The 18,969-nt window shown below is 50.2% G+C and overlaps 6 protein-coding genes across 6 annotated transcripts; 5 read left to right on the plus strand and 1 right to left on the minus strand.

The window, feature by feature from the left end:
* Nucleotides 1–3,594: 3,594 nt before the first annotated feature.
* On the plus strand, nucleotides 3,595–4,795 carry C8Q69DRAFT_316398 (hypothetical protein). The gene has a single exon (XM_028627311.1). It carries the CDS (start codon nucleotides 3,789–3,791, stop codon nucleotides 4,662–4,664), a length of 876 nt encoding a protein of 291 aa, XP_028483750.1. The 5' UTR covers nucleotides 3,595–3,788; the 3' UTR covers nucleotides 4,665–4,795.
* C8Q69DRAFT_487505 (mRNA binding post-transcriptional regulator) lies at nucleotides 4,695–6,077 on the plus strand (the record flags this gene model as incomplete). Its single annotated transcript, XM_028631993.1, has 4 exons — nucleotides 4,695–4,891; nucleotides 4,962–5,066; nucleotides 5,121–5,264; nucleotides 5,321–6,077. 4 exons carry the CDS (start codon nucleotides 4,695–4,697, stop codon nucleotides 6,075–6,077), a joined length of 1,203 nt encoding a protein of 400 aa, XP_028483751.1.
* Nucleotides 6,078–7,513: 1,436 nt separating this feature from the next.
* On the plus strand, nucleotides 7,514–10,084 carry C8Q69DRAFT_472702 (hypothetical protein). Its single transcript, XM_028630992.1, has 6 exons — nucleotides 7,514–7,968; nucleotides 8,029–8,287; nucleotides 8,358–8,401; nucleotides 8,453–8,464; nucleotides 8,523–8,726; nucleotides 8,782–10,084. The coding sequence occupies exons 1-6, from the start codon at nucleotides 7,872–7,874 to the stop codon at nucleotides 9,885–9,887; spliced, it is 1,722 nt and encodes a 573-aa protein (XP_028483752.1). The 5' UTR covers nucleotides 7,514–7,871; the 3' UTR covers nucleotides 9,888–10,084.
* Nucleotides 10,085–11,199: 1,115 nt separating this feature from the next.
* C8Q69DRAFT_472704 (hypothetical protein) lies at nucleotides 11,200–13,380 on the plus strand. Its single transcript, XM_028630993.1, has 5 exons — nucleotides 11,200–11,949; nucleotides 12,010–12,534; nucleotides 12,620–13,113; nucleotides 13,161–13,276; nucleotides 13,359–13,380. The coding sequence occupies exons 1-3, from the start codon at nucleotides 11,244–11,246 to the stop codon at nucleotides 12,988–12,990; spliced, it is 1,602 nt and encodes a 533-aa protein (XP_028483753.1). The 5' UTR covers nucleotides 11,200–11,243; the 3' UTR covers nucleotides 12,991–13,113; nucleotides 13,161–13,276; nucleotides 13,359–13,380.
* Nucleotides 13,381–13,919: 539 nt separating this feature from the next.
* On the plus strand, nucleotides 13,920–15,813 carry C8Q69DRAFT_316450 (monooxygenase). The gene is made up of 2 exons (XM_028627312.1): nucleotides 13,920–13,993; nucleotides 14,049–15,813. The coding sequence occupies exon 2, from the start codon at nucleotides 14,351–14,353 to the stop codon at nucleotides 15,575–15,577; it is 1,227 nt and encodes a 408-aa protein (XP_028483754.1). The 5' UTR covers nucleotides 13,920–13,993; nucleotides 14,049–14,350; the 3' UTR covers nucleotides 15,578–15,813.
* On the minus strand, nucleotides 15,725–18,957 carry C8Q69DRAFT_472716 (putative D-xylulose 5-phosphate/D-fructose 6-phosphate phosphoketolase). The gene is made up of 8 exons (XM_028630994.1): nucleotides 18,603–18,957; nucleotides 18,475–18,549; nucleotides 18,185–18,419; nucleotides 17,982–18,134; nucleotides 17,613–17,922; nucleotides 16,940–17,560; nucleotides 16,057–16,882; nucleotides 15,725–15,985 (listed from the first exon to the last, which is right to left on the minus strand). Exons 1-8 carry the CDS (start codon nucleotides 18,763–18,765, stop codon nucleotides 15,948–15,950), a joined length of 2,421 nt encoding a protein of 806 aa, XP_028483755.1. The 5' UTR covers nucleotides 18,766–18,957; the 3' UTR covers nucleotides 15,725–15,947.
* Between the last annotated feature and the right edge of the window lie 12 nt (nucleotides 18,958–18,969).

Raw genomic sequence — 18,969 nt, forward strand, 5'->3', positions numbered from 1 at the left:
CTAGTGACTTCTTCTTAAAAATAATCAATTCTACTCCTTACAAATAGATGGTTTAAGATTTTTTTTATTTAATTTTTAATCTATTGCTTTCCCTGTCTGCTTAGTAGCGGTTGGTAAGATGCCTGCCGAGACCCGAGTCTAGATTCTAGAACAGCGCATAACTGCGGTCTGTATAGATACAGTAGTAGTACAACTCCATACAAGTTGACACTAAAGTACTAACAACTATAAAAATTTTCCAGCCCAACGGTACGGACAGGGCTTACTCTAGCTACTATAGTAGAGTAACTAGTTAGTCAGTTAACATCCATGGATTACCTAGGTAGTATACTAGTTCCCTATTCGAGAATAATGGTTGACAGTGCTCCTCCTCATTGGGCTCCGAGGTCCGGACTCGGGGTTTACTCCAGGCAGAAGTTGCTGTTGTGGCTTTTACTACGGAGTACTTTACTCCAGTTAAGTAAAGTAAAAATTGCAAGTGGATTCGGTTGATGATCATCTCCATCACTATCCACCGGGGCGGGAATGTCGAGACAACTGATTTGATCGATTATTCGTTGATGCGGACGCCGTGGAAGCTCTGGCAAGCTTCTCGAATGTGTTTTGCGGCGGGTTGTGTGTGGGCAGTGGAGACTGGATGAAGGGCTTTTTGCCTCTGGCTCTTTTTCTTTTTTTTTTTATCTATTCAACGGCGGGAGCGTGTTGGGGCGGTTCTTGTTGGGTTGGGCCGGAAGGGGATGGGCGGCATCGTGAGCGTGCGAACCATGGGTCGAGGAGGCGCGATTATAAATGACGAGAGATGGATAACTAAGTATGGAATTGATTCGGGCCGTTCAATTCAACTGAGCGATAGATAGTCCCTTCTCCCTGAGCTGCTTCAAATTAATGAAGAGTTGGAATCGGGTTATCGGTGCCAAGTCATGGGAAAAAGCAACATCGCAACATATAGAGCATTAAACCCCTTGCCTGTGCAGTAGTTGAACGGCAGATGAAAAAGAACAAGAAAAACGGGGACAAACAGGATGGAGCCGGATGGGGAGTCCGGCCACTGATTGGGCAGTTTGGATCTCAGGGACAGGACAAGAACAAGTGACCACCAGAGTCAGCAGACAAAGCGCCTTACAGGGAATAACTTGTCTCTCTGGATGGATCCAATACTGTTAGTACCACGAAGATGAGTTGACTAGTGTTCATTTATTATTATCATTATTATTATTGCTTTCCACCCGATCGGATTCTTGTCTGTTGCTTTAGGCCATTATTATTATTACTTAGGTCTTAGGGCAGCCCAAAGCACGCGCCAGTGTCCGTGCAGCCTGTGGAGTTTGGCGCGTTTCCCTGCGTGACGTGACGTATCACTTGGTTATCAGGTTGGAAATGAACTCACATTCTTGGAGATGAAGACGGGATACCGTTGCATCTGTGTGCGATCTGCTCTAGCTAGACTGGATGTATCTACTCTATTCTACTGTACTCTACTTGTATTATTATTATTTTATTATTATTAAGAAAAACGCGTTCTCTCTCTCATCTCGGTTCTGCCTGTCGGGACTGACTGATTTCTGTCGGGCGGGGCAGTCGGTCTTTTCCTTTTTCTGCCCACTCCGGACGCCTGGTTAGGTTGCTTTAGTCGACTAAACAGATCTCGTCTTGTCCTGAACCCGAACGGGATTGCTGTCCAAGATAAATATCTTCCTCAACACCCGAGCGGAACCTGTCCGTTTTGTTTGTCTTCCTCTGTGGCTGAGAACGGAACAGTGATGCGCGACAGACAGGGGACCTGGCCAAGTCCGGAGATATCTGTACTACGACTACCTGACTAGTCACTGTAGACGAGATACCCGACCGCTGCAGACCACAATCCCAGTCCGATCCTGGCGGCAAGAGAGGACGAAAAAGCAAAACGGCAATATCTGCAGACCGGTCCTTGCAGATTACATGCAGTGGCTTGTCCGGTTCCCCAGAAGACGATTATCAAATCGACTCTAACAACCGGCTTGCCACGCATCCATCGCGGCCCAGCTGCCTCTCCGTCTGCCGCCGGTTCTTTTCTTGCTTCAGCTGAGCCTGAACTAACTCGCCCAGCTAGCTGCGGGCATGGACGAGCGTCTTTTCCCGAAAACCCCATCGCCATCCATGGTTTGTTCTTGCGTCGTTTACGGATCGCAGAGCCGCTGGTCCAGCTGCCCACCCTCCCTCACGGCTGCTGATCCAGGCAGCAGATGACCTCCCGTCCTGCTCGTCGAGGCGAGTAGACTCCTGTGAAGTTGCTAGATGCTGTAGACCAAGTCAGATCGGCTTCAGGGCCAATGAGCGCTGCACAGATCCCGATCGCGCGACGGAATGAGCTTCCAGGCAGGGTTCGCGCGTTGCTTTCCGGGTCAGCTTTTTGCTGTGCTCTAACTTATGTCCTGTGCTTTGTCTTCTTGCTTCCAGCGTAATAATCCGTAGAACCTCGCGAGAAGCGGAGATCCGGGCTGTGCCAGATGAAGAGGGGAGGAGGCTTTTTTTAACAAAAAAGATCGATCGGCCACACCAGGGTTCGTTGATGCGCCTCCCCATCCGAGCGACTGGATCCGAGCTTGCTGCTGTTGCGCTTTGACTTAAGGCTGGTGTCAATACGGGAATCCTTCATCCCAAGCCATCCGGATCTCTGCGCCTCGGGTTGGTTGTCTTGACTCTGGGGATGCTGGCCGGATCTGATCTGGTTATCTGTCTGTCAGTGTATATAATAATAATAATAATGTCTATATATATATATATGTAATGTCTTATATTAGTCCGCCAGGGTCTCGAATCCACGAGGCGATCCAAGAGCAGAGAAGAACATCTGAGACGGCCGCGTCCCGCCGTGCCTTGATCGCCTGGGCTGCTCCTAGTCCGGTCACAAAGCTTTTAGTCGGCAAACTCTCGTCCCACCTGCTGTTTTCCTTGGCCCCTCATCGTCACTTGCAGCCCGTCTGGTATTTCGTTTGTTCGTTCCGTGGGCTCTCTCTCTACTGCGCTGCCCGGTTCTTCTTTTCTTTCTCTCCTCTCTGAACTCTCTCTTCTTCCCTTTCCCTCCTCCTCCTCCCTTCTCGTGTCGAGATCTTCTCTTGTCATTGCGCTTCTTTCTCTCCCCCTCCTCTCTCCCCTTCTTCTGACGTTCCCTTGTGTACGCGCCGGATCAGGTCGGAGTCGGTTTATCCTTCAGTGTGCCTTTGTGTCGCCGGAGTTATCTTGATTTTCAGGTCTCTGCTTGTGTGTTCCTCGGCACTTGGCGCTCCCAATCTGTCCAACATATTCTTTTGCAGCAAGTAGGAAAAGCAAGCCAGCAAGCACGAAAATAAATTCGATTTTCTTTGCGCGCAGTTTCGATCTTGCTCTGTGAGTATATATCTTTTCCTTTTGACTGGTTCATGTCTCTTGCCCCCGCCTGGCTTTTTCCCACATATGCCGGATTTTTGCCCTGGGTGACTTCCCCTCCATCCCACTCGTCACTATCGGACGGTGCGCTCGCCGGTGCAAGGACGATCGTCCGGTCTCAGCAAAGACCATCCCCCATCAATAATAATCACCCCTCTCTGCCTACCCTCAAATCCTTACTATGCCTCGCCGGAGTGTCTTGCACTCGCACCAACTGCCCTGGCACCCCCACCCCCGCTCCGCCACGTCCAATCCAGCGATGCGATGACGAGCTTCTCCGCGATCAATTCCCCGGAACGACGGACACGATGCCTCTTCACAATGGCTGCTCATCCTGACGATGCGTCGCCGGGCTGCCAAGCGATGAATTGCAAATCCCAGTCATGTGGTCGCCAGGGCGCATTGTGGGCAACAGAAAAAGTTCTCGTCGACGCCACTGCATGCAGTTGAGGATCGGATGGCCATTGTTAGGGGAGATAATCGGAGAGCGAGTATGGGCAGGAAGCGCGTGTTGCTGCAATGGTGTGCCGGGGGTTACGTCGAAATTGTCGCTTGACGGAAATGGTGGTGGAATCGACGGAAGCGGAAGGCTGGTGGTGAATGGGGGCGGTCGCATCAAGTCATCTTCACCCTGCTTTGGGGGCTTTTGCTCCAGATCCGAATATCCTCGTTTCACTCTGCTTGTGAAAGCGTCCAATCCCCTCTGGTCAATCAATCGATCGATCGATCGCTCTGCAACTTCGCGGGTCTTGGCATCGTGGGGAGGAGGCTGGTCATCAGTCACATCGCCTATTCCTGCTTTCTCTCCCACCTCACCTCACCTCATTCCGTCTCTGGACCTTCTCTTCCCCCGTGACCTACCACCTTCTCCAGTGGCATCTTCCTCGCGGAACCCATCTTCCTTTTTCCCCCATCTGTCTGCCTGTATTCCTGTCACCTATTCATCGTCGCGCGATGATATCTTTCGTTCCGTCATTCCATACACTCCGCTTGATTTTTTATTGATCGCGTCTCGAGCGAAAAAAAAAGATCACTGGAATCTCATTGAAGACCATTCACTAACGGCGTTCATCGGAGTCTTCAGAAAGTCAAATACCCATTCGTGTCCTTTTAGGCATCTTACGAAGTGTTCACTACGACCGTCTTTCCTTAACGACTCCTACGAAGTCAAAAGTCGCTACGGCCGTTCCTCTGGGATACAAAAGTTTCGTTTGATCTTCTGGTCCTATTTCCAGCGAAGCGACGCATCTATCGAGTAATCTGTGCTTTCGAACACTTCCATATCCAATATGTCGTTCCAAAATTTCGATTCTTTCCAGAACCAGCACCCGCCCGCGGACACTGCTTCCGCTCCTGGCGCCCCGGCCTCTGCGGATGCCACCATGACCGGTCAGGCCGACCCGTCCCCGGCTCCTTTCCAGGGTCCCACGCCCGGTGAGCCCTCTACTGGATCCCAGCAGGGCGTTGAGGGAAAGACTACTCTCTGGTATGTTCTTGCATGTGTCGCCGTTGTCCAAACTGTCAGGTGCTAGGGATGATGCTGATATCTGATTTAGGATGGGTGAACTCGAGCCCTGGATTGACGAGAACTTCATCCGTAACCTGTGGTTCCAGATGGGCGAGCAGGTCAACGTGAAGATGATCCGTGACAAGTTCTCTGGGTAGGTATCCTATAAAATCGTCATCCTGGAGCATCAGTCTAATTTTGGTAGCAGAAGCAATGCCGGCTACTGTTTCGTCGACTTCTCTTCCCCCGCCGCCGCCGCCAAGGCCCTGTCTCTCAACGGCACCCCGATCCCCAACACCACCCGTCCCTTCAAGCTGAACTGGGCTACTGGCGGCGGTCTGGCTGACCGAAGGTAGGCGACGGATCATCCACCTGCTTGTGTGTCGGATGCTAACGATTCCGCTCTAGCCGTGACGACCGTGGTCCCGAGTACTCCATCTTCGTTGGTGACCTTGGCCCTGAGGTGAACGAATACGTTCTGGTCTCCCTCTTCCAGAGCCGCTTCCCGTCCTGCAAGTCCGCCAAGATCATGACCGACCCCATCAGCGGCATGTCTCGCGGCTACGGTTTCGTTCGTTTCTCCGACGAGAATGACCAGCAGCGTGCTTTGACCGAAATGCAGGGTGTCTACTGCGGCAACCGTCCCATGCGCATCTCGACTGCCACTCCCAAGAACAAGGGTCCCGGTGCTGGCCCTGGTGCCATGGGCATGCCCGGTGCTCCCGCTGGCCTGTACCCCCCGGCTATGGGCGGTCCCCCCATGGGCTTCTACGGTGCTCCCCAGCCCATGAACCAGTTCACTGACCCCAACAACACCACCGTCTTCGTCGGTGGTCTGTCCGGCTATGTCACTGAGGACGAGCTCCGCTCCTTCTTCCAGGGCTTTGGCGAGATTACCTATGTCAAGATTCCCCCTGGCAAGGGCTGTGGTTTCGTCCAGTTCGTCCAGCGCCACGCCGCTGAGATGGCCATCAACCAGATGCAGGGTTACCCCATCGGCAACTCCCGTGTCCGCCTCAGCTGGGGTCGCTCCCAGAACAACTCCGGCCCAGCTGGTACCCCTTACCGCCCGGCACCTCCTCCACCAATCTACCCTTCCATGGGCATCCCCCCAGCTGCTCACCAGTATGGTGGCTTTGCGCCAATGAAGGTTCGTTACTATTAAACCTTCAGTTGACATGACTAACACCGATATAGTGAGAGTGTTCCATTTTCTCGAAAGCACCAGCAGGAGTTTGTTGCGTCATTACAATGATGGGTCTTTGTGTCAAAATGAGTTTGCAGTTCTTCTCTTCTCTTAAGGCTCTCCTCTATAGCTCTTGATGAGCAATTGTCTCCTGTGCTAGGCATTTTCTTTCCATCTGAGCGCTTTCATTACAGCAAGATGTGGACCCTTATTTCACCTTTCATCCTGAAACAGCCTGAGCCCCCTTGTTATTTTTTCTTAACTTTCTATCTCGAGGATCTCTTGTTTCTTAGCCCCCTTTGTCGAATCCCCTCGTCGTTTTTCTCCCCCTCGTGTTTCCTTCCTGCGTGTAACGGCCACTGAACCTCGTCGATGTGATTTCTTCTCTTACACGTTGGGTTGGCATTCTGCGAAAAGTTTATCGTCTCCTTCTCCAACGAAAGGGCCGGATGGAACAGTGTCATTGAGGATGTTGCATCATGCTTTTTGCTAGACTGATGGCCTGTACAACAACCATTTGTTCCCCTGCTATTGTCCTTTCTCTTCTTCCACCTATTTCTCTTAGCACGGAGGGCAAACACCTTCCACTCATTTGATTTTTAAGTACGTTAAATTGCTCCTACGTTCAAGTTTTGAGAACCCTTTCGGCAAATGGTTCGTTTGTTGTTGCGCTTGAATGGGTGCCACGGGCGAAACTTAGGGTGGTCCGCTCGTGAAGCTTCGTTCTTGTAGCTCTACTAGGGGACGATAGAATGCCTGCTTTCTAGATACCCTTTTCGCAGTTTCGGTTCGAGGCGCACCATGCACACGCTACGGCCATCTCTCGAGTTGAACCGGTTGTTGTGAACTTATGACGGAACTTGATATGCCTCGTATTTCTATCTCTGTTTCTCGTAATTTCTCTTTCCGGTCCTTCTTGTCTTCGATAAACTGCTGCAAGGCACTTTTCTCCCTCCTGCGAATGATTCCCCCTCCCCCTCTTCGCTTCGCATTGGTTCCCGCCCCCTCCTCTCTCTATCGCTATCTCTTTTCCCTTCTTCCTCCCCCAAATTATCATGCTTGCGATGTCGGAGTCACGGAATCATCCTCTACGATAGGACCACGGGTTTGGGGGTTGGCGCATCTTCTGGCACGGGTATCTTATGGTCGGATGCGTGAGGTTTTTTAAAAAAGCCATCGGCTCTCCGGATGGCATTATGGTTGGTCTCTTCCTTTCTAGAGAATTTCCAAGCTGCTCCGTCGGCGGGTTCTGGGATAGTATTTATGTACGACAAACGGATTTCAACTTGAATTTACCTGTGATCATACTTTTGCTCTTTGGAGAGTTGTCCCGTAGACTAGATTCTTGTAGGTGTATGCTGTGGGTTAGGAGCATTCTCAGGTTTTGACTACTATTGCGAGTTAATCGAGTGCCATGCGATCGCCTATCTACCTACTGACTACCTAAGGTTCGATATCTATCACACCCGCCGTTATTATTATTTGGCGTTGGCGTCGCAGTCGCTATCGGGGGTGCCTTCTCGGGTACCAATCACAGCGGTTCTATCCTGCCTCTTATTATACGCATACTCATGCGGAAGGCACGACTCTGACCACAGCTAGGATGGCAGTCAATAGCATCATTGTCTGTTGCTGCAGGGCAACTCCTATCGTCGCCATTCCAAACTCATCCTGTCTTATTTTCATGCCATGTCCAGCAAATCATCTCTGTAACCGGTTTCCCATGAGCACGGTACTCAACTCCGAATTGGAAACAGTGCTCCTTGGCTCGACATGAGGTACGAGAACTGGGATGTTCTCCTCTTCCCAGAGGGCTCCAGAGTGCCCATCCAGGAATTCAAGACTCAATGCTTCGTCACGAAAGATCGAGGTCTGCTCCCGAGTGCCGCATTCGCCTCTGAAACTAGGAACTAATGCTGTGGATCACTAGAATCCCCTTATCTCCATTTCCAGGACCATTCTATTTTGAGCCCTGGGCCGTTTTACTCGGGCCATGGGAATTCTGGAAATGCCGCTCAGATACCTGTTCTCACTACCTTCATACCCAGTCTGCCTCAGAATAGTCCGTTTAGGGTCTCTGTTCACAGCTGGGATAGACCTCGTCCAAGTAGACGGCTGGAGGGTTTTATGCAACCTGAGGACGTCGTCTTGTATGAGGTTCGGGTCTTTATAGATGGTCTCTGTGTCTCGTATGGCTGGCCTACCCAGGGTTGTGGTCATAGATGGATGGGTGAGGCTGACTGACATACTATCTCACAGGGGTAGTATCTTCGGGCAAATGACCGTGTGGCCTCATGTCATTAGTAGGTGTTTCTGAAGATTTCTTCTCCATTAATGTGCTGACTGCTGTCTAGATCAGAGTTCCCGTAAGGATACTAATAATAGCCCAGTGTCTCTGGCTGCAACGACTGACGCCGTGTTTAGAGGTCGACAAGAACGGAAATCAAGATCACCTCCGGTTCCCGCCGTTTCACTCGGAGATACTATACCAGAGCCATTGGGATGCCGGTGAATCTCATGGCCGCATCAGGGTAGTCATATCGGAGGGGCTTTCTCGACCGCATCGTTCGCCGCCATTCGAGCGAGTAAAGGATATTATCATATTTGCCTTTCAGCATGCACCTCTGCGTATGTTGTTAGACACAGTGTTACGAGAACATTTATCAGCTGACATCTATTCCAGAGGCCCTAGAGCACTCGAACATAGCTTGGCCGAATCCAGGGATGTGGTTGCAGACTTCCCGAAATATGTTCAAATATCATTCTGAGAGCATCTTCAGCGATAACAAAGATACAGAAGATGCGCACGCCCATTCTCCAGCTCGACATGAGACGACAACGAGCGGAACAGGAAGTAGCATCAATAGTAGCATGGCTATGTACTCTACGTGGCCATACAGAATCTTTCCGCCGCCAACTGCACAATGGCAAGGCGGTTTGAGGGACCCTAGATGGGCTTCAAATGATCTCCCCATGCCAGATCCTTTTATGGATCCCTACATGACCCATAGATCAAGTAGACGAGGAGCCAGATCTACTTTGGAAGATGTCCCAATGCCCGACTATGTCGGTTCAAGCTCGACAAGCAGCCGGGCCATTTCCAACATGACCGGTATCAGTTTCGAACACAGCAAGAACCCCAGTATATCGGCTTCAGCGGATGACGAAACATATGGCCCACTGATCGACGCCTTTGGAGCGCCAAAGCCGCGGTCTAGTGGCACGTTTGCTCCGACTAACACTCCTGCATCTATACCTCCTATGGCATCCAAACCGTCCGCTGCAGCAGAAGCCAGGTCGGCATCTTATAGTACGAAAAACGGAAGTCGAACCTCTATTTTGAAGGAAGTCTCACAACCGGGGACCAGAGATGCTTCTGGTTCCAGCGTGAAGTCTGGGCCGCCTCCAGACAGCCCGGGTGAGACTTCAATGGAAAAAAGGCTCCAGGTCAGTCCAAGTCCAAAGGTGAAAGGCAAGAAGGAACGCAAGAGCTTTCAGGACAACAAGGAAAATGAATCTAGCGAACCTTCCAGTCGGGATGTGAGCAGGGGAAGCAGCGTTCAACCAAAAGTCATCTTGCGGAGCGGTGGCGCGTCATCTGTCTCGAGTGATTCTAAGAGAAAGAGATCTAGTGGACTGGTAAGAGACACTCGAGCTAGCAAGGATGATGCGGATACTCCATCGCCAACGAAAAAGGTGATTCGTGTGGGAGAGCACGACAATGATGATCAGATTGTGTTTGATGATCTGCTTGATCTGAGAGCACATGTGGTCTCAGAGATCGAATAGGTCTGTCAGGAGATAGCATTTTGCCAGCCATTCTCCAGTCACTCGTTGAAATGTCCAAACCGCGCTTTTGTTGTCTCTGATTGAAAGAATGAATATTGTTACTTGCCAAGATCAGCTATCCTGGTGGCAGTATCAAATATTGTATTTCTAGTGTTGTGGTCGTATAGAAACATAAACAAGACTGCAATATTCCCCACCAAGGATGAATCGAGTCTCGTAGCATGATCTACGGCGCTATGCAACGCCCAAGCTTACTCTGGCTGATAATACAATGTATGTCCTGTGGGATACAGTCGTGTGGATGAGCTGTGGACAACTTGTATTTTCTATGTTGAAGTTGCAGCTTTCATTGTATAAGACTTATGGAATATCCAACTGCCCTCAGGACCTAGCTGATGAATCGATTTCCTAAGGATAAATGTCACTCTGAGCGGGACTTTCCGCCCTGTTACTTATGTGGAAGCAGCTACTGTCCGGCAGAAGCCTTCCTGTAGGCGGCGTGTGAAGGCACAAGCCAGCACTGAGGGATTCACCCCTAGACCCTTGCGTGTCCAGTTAATATGCTCTTCCTGGCTACTTTTTATCACCGCCTCGACTCTTTTCCTCCACTGCTGTTGACAGAATCTTTGACACGCAGTGACGCCCCTTTCCCCCATCTCTATCCATTACTCTTAACGCAGACGAGGACCAGGTCTCCTACCTGGATGTCTCTAGTTCAAAATGCAACAGTCTAATTGGCCTGAGTCTCAACCTCAGTCTCACACTGAGAAGGAGAAATGGATAAAGAAAGAAGTTGGCGGTACTATCCTTGATCCTGGTCCTGCTTCTGGTTCTGGTTCTGGTGATCAACAAGCGCTTCCGCCACAGGTTGAAGTGAGTTTCTCCCACCCTCCTGTTTTCTTTCCTTCATTAGATGAGCAGTTTCCAACTTGTCTCTGCATTCCAATCTATGTTCATTATCGACAGGCTGACATGCTTCAAATTTGATAGAGTCTTGCTAGAGCCCTCGTTGTGCCGTATCGTCAGAACCAAAACCAGAACCAGGGAGCTGCTGATTTGGCTGATCATTCGAGAACGTACGTTCCATTAGCTTTTGCTATGGCGTCGAACCCGAATGCGAATCAGAACCAGCATCAGTATGCGTGTGCCGGTCATGGTCAGAGTTGGATTCAGGATATGGCTATAGGACCTGGAAGTGCTTTGGGGTATTCTTCTGGTCCGTTTGCGAGTGTGACGAACTCAGGAGCTATGTACCCCCTTAGCTCTGCCAGTCCCCCGGGCTGGGGTACTGGGTCCATCGGGATGAATAGTTGCTATAATAATAGCTTTGGGGCGTCATATGCTCCTACTGCTAATATGTGGTCGCGTCCCATGGGACGTACATTCACGCTACCTCCTACGCCAGAGCCCCAGGGCTATGCAGGCTCTGCCGGATTCTCTGCAAGTGGACAGGGTGCGGTTGGTTCTATCCAGAGGCACTCAAGCTTGGGTGCGTCTCCGCCTGCCCCTTCTGCTAGCCATGCATATCCTTCTGGGACTTCCGTCTCTGGTAGATATGTGGCGCAGAACCAGGAGTCTCCGATCAAGGATGAGAATGAAGATGTCAAAATACCTTTGGAGGTTCAGGTTCAGCGTCTTCATCTCTCTCCGGGCGTTGCAAGGGCTGAATCCTCAATGAACGTCAGCGCTCCTGGGAGAGCTCAATCGGATCCTGTGGCAAGCCCCAGAGCTTCTGGAGCCTGCCCGAGTTTGGGGTCACTTGACATGAACACCTTGCCTTCCAATCTGATTATGTTCTACTTTGGTGTTCTTACCACTCAGGCGTCGCTGGCGCCGCGCTTTGACTTTACCAGGGAGGACAGTGGGAAATGGGGTGTCAAATTGACGCTCTATGGCCACACCCTGGTAAAGGAAGAGTGCGGCACCCAAGCTGCAGCTAAACTTGCCGTATGTCGAGACGCTATGGAGACGCTGAGGATGCAGTATCCAAGCTGGGCTGTTCCTGATGAGCCTCATGAGACTGAAACTGAGTCTCTTTGGGGGTGGACTCGACTTCTGAATAGTAAGATTTGATTCGTCTGTTGGAGATCCAGCATGAGCACTAATTGGACGGCTTTGACAGAGTACTGCGAACATAACAAGATGTCTCCCCCAAAGTACACCAAGTATGTGCATGTCAAGGGGTTCCGATATGAAGTTGAAGTTGACGGTGCTTCATATTTCGGTCTCCCAAAGTCTCATCGTACAGAAAGGGAGGCTACGAAAGCTGCTGCCCATATGGGATTCTATTCGACCCTCGTTCGCTGCCTTCAGGAGGACGCTGCCCTCCTATGTCATGAACCATTGCAAGAGACAAATTCGGGACTGGGGACTGCTAGCTCTCTAGTTGCTGCTCACAGGGCTGCTGCCAAGAGCAAACGTCATAAGACTTTGAAGATTATCATGCCCAAGGGAAAAGCAGCGGCTCCGAAGGTTGGCAAGAAAAAGAAGTCGAAACTCAACTCCAACCTACTTCCTGTATTGAATCGCAGAATCCACGACATCCCTACAGCTTCGAACTGCGCTAAGAATAGCAGATGGAGCTTGACGCCTTCTGAGATTAGTGATCAAATCCGCGGTTTGAAAACTTATAGGGAGAAGCTTGAGAGTATGATTGCGCCCCGTCTACTTATATCAGAATGAGAGTGATAACTAACCAAGGATTTCCCGCTCCTTCGGGGATGGCTATACAGGAAGCTGCAACCTTCTCAATCTTGAATACCCGGAGGTAGAAATCACCCAAACAGACGGCCGTCTCATCGAGAACTCCGAAGGCGAGTACCGCGCTGCCGCATTTTTCCCAAACGACCCGTTCCTAGCTCGCGTCGGTCCTATTGGCGCCATCAAACAGGTCGTGAAAGACAAGACTGATGCGCTGGAAGCCTGCTCCAAGAAAGTTGTCGAGTATCTGATCCACATGGTGGAAGAAGATACTGCCTTGGATAGAGAACGCGCCTTGGAGAAGGAGAGGGTCGAGCGGTGGAAGGAGAATGCTATTTCCCAATATGTCCATCAGGGCCTGGTGGATGTTGAGGAGGGAGAGGTTCTGATGCAGGATGTTTGAAAAGGATATCAGGCTCTTCCCACTCGTCGACATTGATTGTTTTACCTCTACCTACTTGCCTGTCCTTCGACTAGATTGGATACATGAGTTACATTAGTAGTACGTGAATCTAATTACTAGTCACTCGAGTTTGTCAGTCAAGACTTGAAGATCGGTCATCGTTTGCATACTGCGATAATAGTCCTCTAAACGGGGGGTTCCCTGACGGTTTGACTCTCCTATAATTTTGATGGTATGGTTTCATCTCAGATAGTCGGCCACGATAACTTTCAGTGAATTGCGTCGGCTATTATCACTCTCTGTGAGCGCTGATCAGCCAGCCATGTGGTCAAAAAGCTTGACTTCAGAGCTTATTCTCAGGTACTTACCCAACTTAATCACATTGAAGCTTAGACCGTACGAAGAGACGTCCTCTGGTTCCTGAGATGTTCGAATTGAACGAGAAACATGTATAATGGATTTTTCGTTGTTTAGAAGAATAGAACTTGGAGATATTGGGGAACTGTTGGACGACAGCCCCGAGAGAAGCATGGTGTACCGATTGACAGGCATATATTAGGTATCTATTGTTTACTCTGGGATATTCGTTAATAAGTATACTGATATAATGTAACCTACAGTAGCTTTACCTCACATCATCTGTATCGCAAGCATTACAACATTCCGATCCAGACTGGTGTGGGGCAGGATCGAAGATGGTCTCCCAAGATAATAATAATGATAATGAATACCCACTCGCAGAAACATCATCATTCCTTCCATGCAAGATAGCAGCTATCTTAGTTAGCTCCGATCGGTAATTAATCACCATTGAATCCTGGCCTTGCAGAAGACGTTATCGTCGAATCTATGAACTGTCGCTAGTCAGTTTCCCTTCTGCTTGCGTGAAGATCCACCGTGATGGGGTGGAAATTCGCTCACATTCCAGTGCGCGGTTACGGCCTGCGATTTGCCAGCCCTCCAAGACATGACGATCTAGACACGATGGGTACAAGTCGATAAGGTAGTCTCGTACAATCTCCATCTGCGACTCCCGCTTGCAGCGAGCTAATTACTAGATGCGGTTACTGTCGTCCCATGGCAGCATGGAATTACCCATGGACGGGGTTGATGAAAGCCATTAATTACCATGATACCGGTCCGACCATGCGAACTTGATTCCTAAGATCGCTTTCTTTCTTTCCTTCGCATTCGAAAACCCACTCAATTACTGCGCTGAAAAGATTTCCTTTCCTTTCTTCCATCCAATCCTTGAGATCTTTGGCGGGGTTCTGCTAATTCCTTGTTCATCAATATTTCTCGATACCTATCTAGAGAAGTTGAATGCATATATTTCCATATTCCATACTTATTATATAGGATGACATCCTCAGGCCCTCGAATTGCCATTATCGGCGCTGGTCCAGCAGGACTCATGCTCGCGCGTCTCCTCACTCAAAATTCGATATCTGTGACGATATACGAGCGCGAGCAATCAGCCAATTGCCGCAGTCAAGGAGGGACTCTCGATCTACACGAAGGCAGCGGGCAGTATGCAATGCAGGAAGCCGGGCTATTTGATGAATTTCTGAAATACGCTCGATATGAGGGTGATGATCTCGTCATGGCGGACAAGACTGCCGTTCCGCTGCTCGATTTCCGTGGTGAGAATCGTCAGGGCGAGACACGACCTGAAATCGACCGGCGGGATCTTCGACGGATTCTCTTGGATTCGGTTCCTGCAGACTGTATCAAGTGGGATCATGCATTGCATGCTGCAAATCCGGATGGAACCCTGGAGTTCCAAACGGGGAAAATCGAAGGGCCCTTTGATCTCATCATCGGCGCTGATGGAGGGCGCAGCAGCATCCGTCCTCTCCTCACGGACGTCAAACCTTTCTATTCCGGTGTCGCGGGTTTCGAACTCAAGATCGCTGACGTCGAGGCCCGATACCCTGCCATTGCTGCGTTTGTCGGTCGAGGCAGTTATTACTGCTGGTCGGATGGCAAGGCCATCCAGGCGCAGCGACTAGGCGACAAGAGCTTACGGGTGTATGTCTGGTCAACCAAGCCAGAGACCTGGGCGATCGATCTACACGTCAAGACCCCATCGACTGCAGTCCTGAAGGACATCCTACTGCAAGAATTCAGCGATTGGTCCCCTGTCCTTCAGGGCTGGATCAAAGCCGCTGACGATGACCGTCGTCCGTGGACGCTATACATGCTTCCAACGGATTTTCAATGGGATCACCGTCCCCGGTTCACTCTCATCGGTGATGCCGCGCATCTGATGACTCCTTTCTCCGGGGAAGGTGTCAACGCGGCGTTTCTCGATGCGGTCGAGTTGGCGCGTATGATCGTCACAAAGAACGGTACCCGGTCCCCTGCGGACCTAGACGCAGCTGTCGTTGCGTATGAGAGCGCACTTTTCCCTCGCGCCCACAGGACCATGGAGGGTACTGCTGATAATAAGAGATTGTTCTTCCGCGCAGATGCACCACTGGGGTTTGTGGTGAAGATTCAGAAACTGATGCAAGGATGGGGTACGGGGAAGGCCGAGACTGACAAGGCTGAAGCCAATGGAAGTAATGGAGTGGCGTGCAGCTGAATGTCTGCTTTTCTTTTTCTTTTTTTCTTCCTCATTTTTTTTTTTTTTTTTCTCGCGGAGTTGAATGCGGATTATCATCGATAGGCGATGGGTGTTTGTTGGGTTACTTGTAGACACTTTGTTAGGTAGTACTAGTCCAATTGAATCTATTTTTTATCATATTAATAAGAGCAAACGAACAGATAATCTAAGAGGATGTCCATTGATTAATATCTGAATGTGTAGCGTTCTCGTGTCATCCTAAAATCATCGTGTTTCGTCATACAGTCTCTCATTAACCTGCTTTTAGAATAAAATGGAAATGAAACAAGATGTCATCTAGCAGGGCTGAAGTGGGAAACGACCAGCTGAGTAAAGGTGTCGCGTTCATCTAGTCGAACTTGGGCATCTTGTACATGTCATCCGGGTCTGTCAAAAGAGGGATATTAGTGATCTGTATAATGTAACTTGAACTTAGAGCGTGGCTAGCTTTTACTTACCCTTCCTGTTCTCAATAATGAATTTCTTCGTCACTCGAATATCATGGTCCAATTCAGCTAGCAATTCTTGCTGACGCAGTCTGACCTTCTCGTTCTTGAATGACGCTCCCGTGACTGCGAACTTAGCAACATGGAACCGCGATACCTCGTTCACAAGCATCATATCGAACGGCGTCGTGGTCGTCCCTTCTTCCATGTATGCAGCGATATGGACGCGCTCGAGATGTGGGCGGCCGAATAGCAGACCTTGCAGTTCGGTGGCATAGCCGTGGAAGTTGAAATGAACGGGAAGGTCTGGGGTGAAAAGCGCATCGAACGTGCTGTCCGAGAGAGCGTGAGGATGAGCGCGTTCATTCTCGAGAATCATGATGTCCGTCACGTTGATGACGCGCACGCGGAGTTCCGGTATACGACGTCTCAGGAGAGCGGCGGCTTGAATGACTTCGAAAGTAAGCTCAGTGCCAATGCCCACGAGGACGACATCCGGGTTGAGGCCTTCATCTGTGCTGCAGAATTTCCAGACGGAGGCGCCCGCCCGGCAATGGTTGTCTGCTTCGTCCGGACTTAGAAATACAGGCGTAGGTTGTTTGGATCCGACCATGAGGTTGATGTAGTTCTTGGACTTCAGGCAGTGATGAACGGTGGAGAGGAACGTATTGGCATCGGGAGGCAGGTAGACTCGAGCTGCACTAGGCTTCAGCTTCAAGACTGTGCCGATGAAAGACGGGTTCTGATGAGAGAATCCATTGTGCTCCTGTCGGGTCCACGTGCTGGTTTCGATATAGTTGATGCTGGCGATGTCGTGATGCCATGTTGTCTCTCTCGCCTGTAATCGGTACCGTCAGAAGGAGCCATACCTTTGAGATGTATGAGTGGAACTTACCATCTTATTAAACTTACTATATTGCACCATCATCGTAGTAATAATACCAAGAAAACTCTCATACGAAGGGAAGAGTCCAACACGCCCAGTGAGAGTGTACCCTTGCAGGAAACCTTGGCACAAATGTTCACTAAGAACCTCAATCACACGACCACCTCGAGCTCGCGCGAATTGGTCCCATTGCATGTTTCTGGAGGTACGATTCAGGCAAGCATCCAGTTTGTTGCTTTCCAATTCGTCCGGAGAGAACAATCTCACACCATGCGGGTTTCTCATAAAGACTTCGTCGAGGAATTTCCCGGTCACGTTCATAGAACTCTCTTGGCTGCCTTTCTGGACACCAAAGTCTTTCCAGTCTGGTAGATCCGCTGGTTTATAGTCCCTATAGGCCTCTTTGCGCTGGCCCAGCTTTTTCTCGTTGTCGGTCGGGATGATTGACAACACTTCGTCAATCGGCTCTCCCTTTTCAGTGAAAAGCTCCCGCGCACCGTAGGAAGAAAGCCAGCTCTGCAGGGCCTGCAATTCTTCCTTATCTTTCTTTGCTTTGGGCAGAGGTACCTGGTGCGCATTGAAGGAACCCTCCACGATCTTTCCGTGTATGGACTTGGGTCCAGACCATCCCTGGAGATAGCTTAGCAAATTGTATGCTCGAAGTTTATCAAGGTGAACAAACCTTTGGCGTGCGCAGGATCAACAAGGGCCATCTTGGTTTCGTAATCGGCTGTCCTGATCGGGCTGCTTTCTGGATCTTACGGATCTCGTTGAGAGCCCAGACCATGGAAGATTGTAGATCGGCGTCGATGTTGTCTAGATCTTCCACAATACGGACCTGATATCCATAACCGGTAAACAAGCTGACTAGCTCCTTATTGTCCATGCAGCCAAATATAGTCCGCTCGCTGATCTTGAATCCATTAAGATGTAGAATGGGGAGCACGGCTCCCGATTCAGCAGGGTCGATATACTTGTATGCATGCCAGCTCCTATGATTTGTTGATTAGCTGTATGGGTCTATGACTTCCAGTAGCAGTAGCAGACTTACGTAGCTGTCGGACCAGTTTCGGCCTCGCCGTCACCGACTACGCAAGTGACGATGAGGTTAGGATTATCCATTACCGCACCGAAGGAAACGGCCAACGCGTAACCAAGTTCGCCTCCTTCATGGATAGCACCTGGCGTTTCAGCATTGATATGGCTGCATACTCAATCAGAGATTGTGCTCTACAATTCAAACGATATTCTCACCTTGGAAGTCCAGCTGTGGTACTAAAAGTCGAAACCAAGTTCTTGAGGCCTCGAGTATCCCGCGAATACTGAGGAAAGAATTTCTCTAGTGAGCCCTCGAGCCAGAGACAGGCCAAGAGTCCGGGTGCGCCATGTCCAGGTCCAACCACATATAGCATATCAAGATCATGCTGCTTAATCAAGTAATTCAGATGCGCATGGACCAGGACCAGACCTGGGCAGGTTCCCCAGTGGCCTTACGGGCGTCAGCAGGCATCCAATTGCCAATGACAGCTTCACGACCTGCTTACCAAGTAGCCGTGGCTTAATATCATCAAATGTAAGGTCTCTCTCCAGCAATACATTATCTTGCAGGAAGATCATCGCTGTTGAGTAGTCAGTCACTGTTTTGGTCCTCACTCGTGGCACGTGCACTTACCAGCAGCGAGGTAGCATGCTGCTCTCCTGAATTTGTGAATCGCATCTGCAGCAGATCCCTCCAGCGAGGCCTTCTCCAATCTCACTAATAGGTCGTTGACATGGTCCGGGATGTCAGACGGCAACGGTGGAGGGTTTGGCTTGTCGAGGATCTCCCCCGGCATGGTGCTTGTAAAACTGGTGGGGAACTATATAAAGTGCGGCGATGTCAAACCCAGAACGTCCAAAGATCTGTCGGGAGAACGACAGCAAAAAAACTCATCCGACAGATCAAAGAAGATAGAGAATCACTCACTGTTTTGAAATATTCTACGTCGAGGGACGATAGGATCGGAAACGCAGCCGACCTGCGACGTCACCATGAAACC

Source organism: Paecilomyces variotii (assembly GCF_004022145.1).
Source record: "Paecilomyces variotii strain CBS 101075 chromosome Unknown C8Q69scaffold_8, whole genome shotgun sequence".
Lineage (NCBI taxonomy): Eukaryota > Fungi > Ascomycota > Eurotiomycetes > Eurotiales > Thermoascaceae > Paecilomyces > Paecilomyces variotii.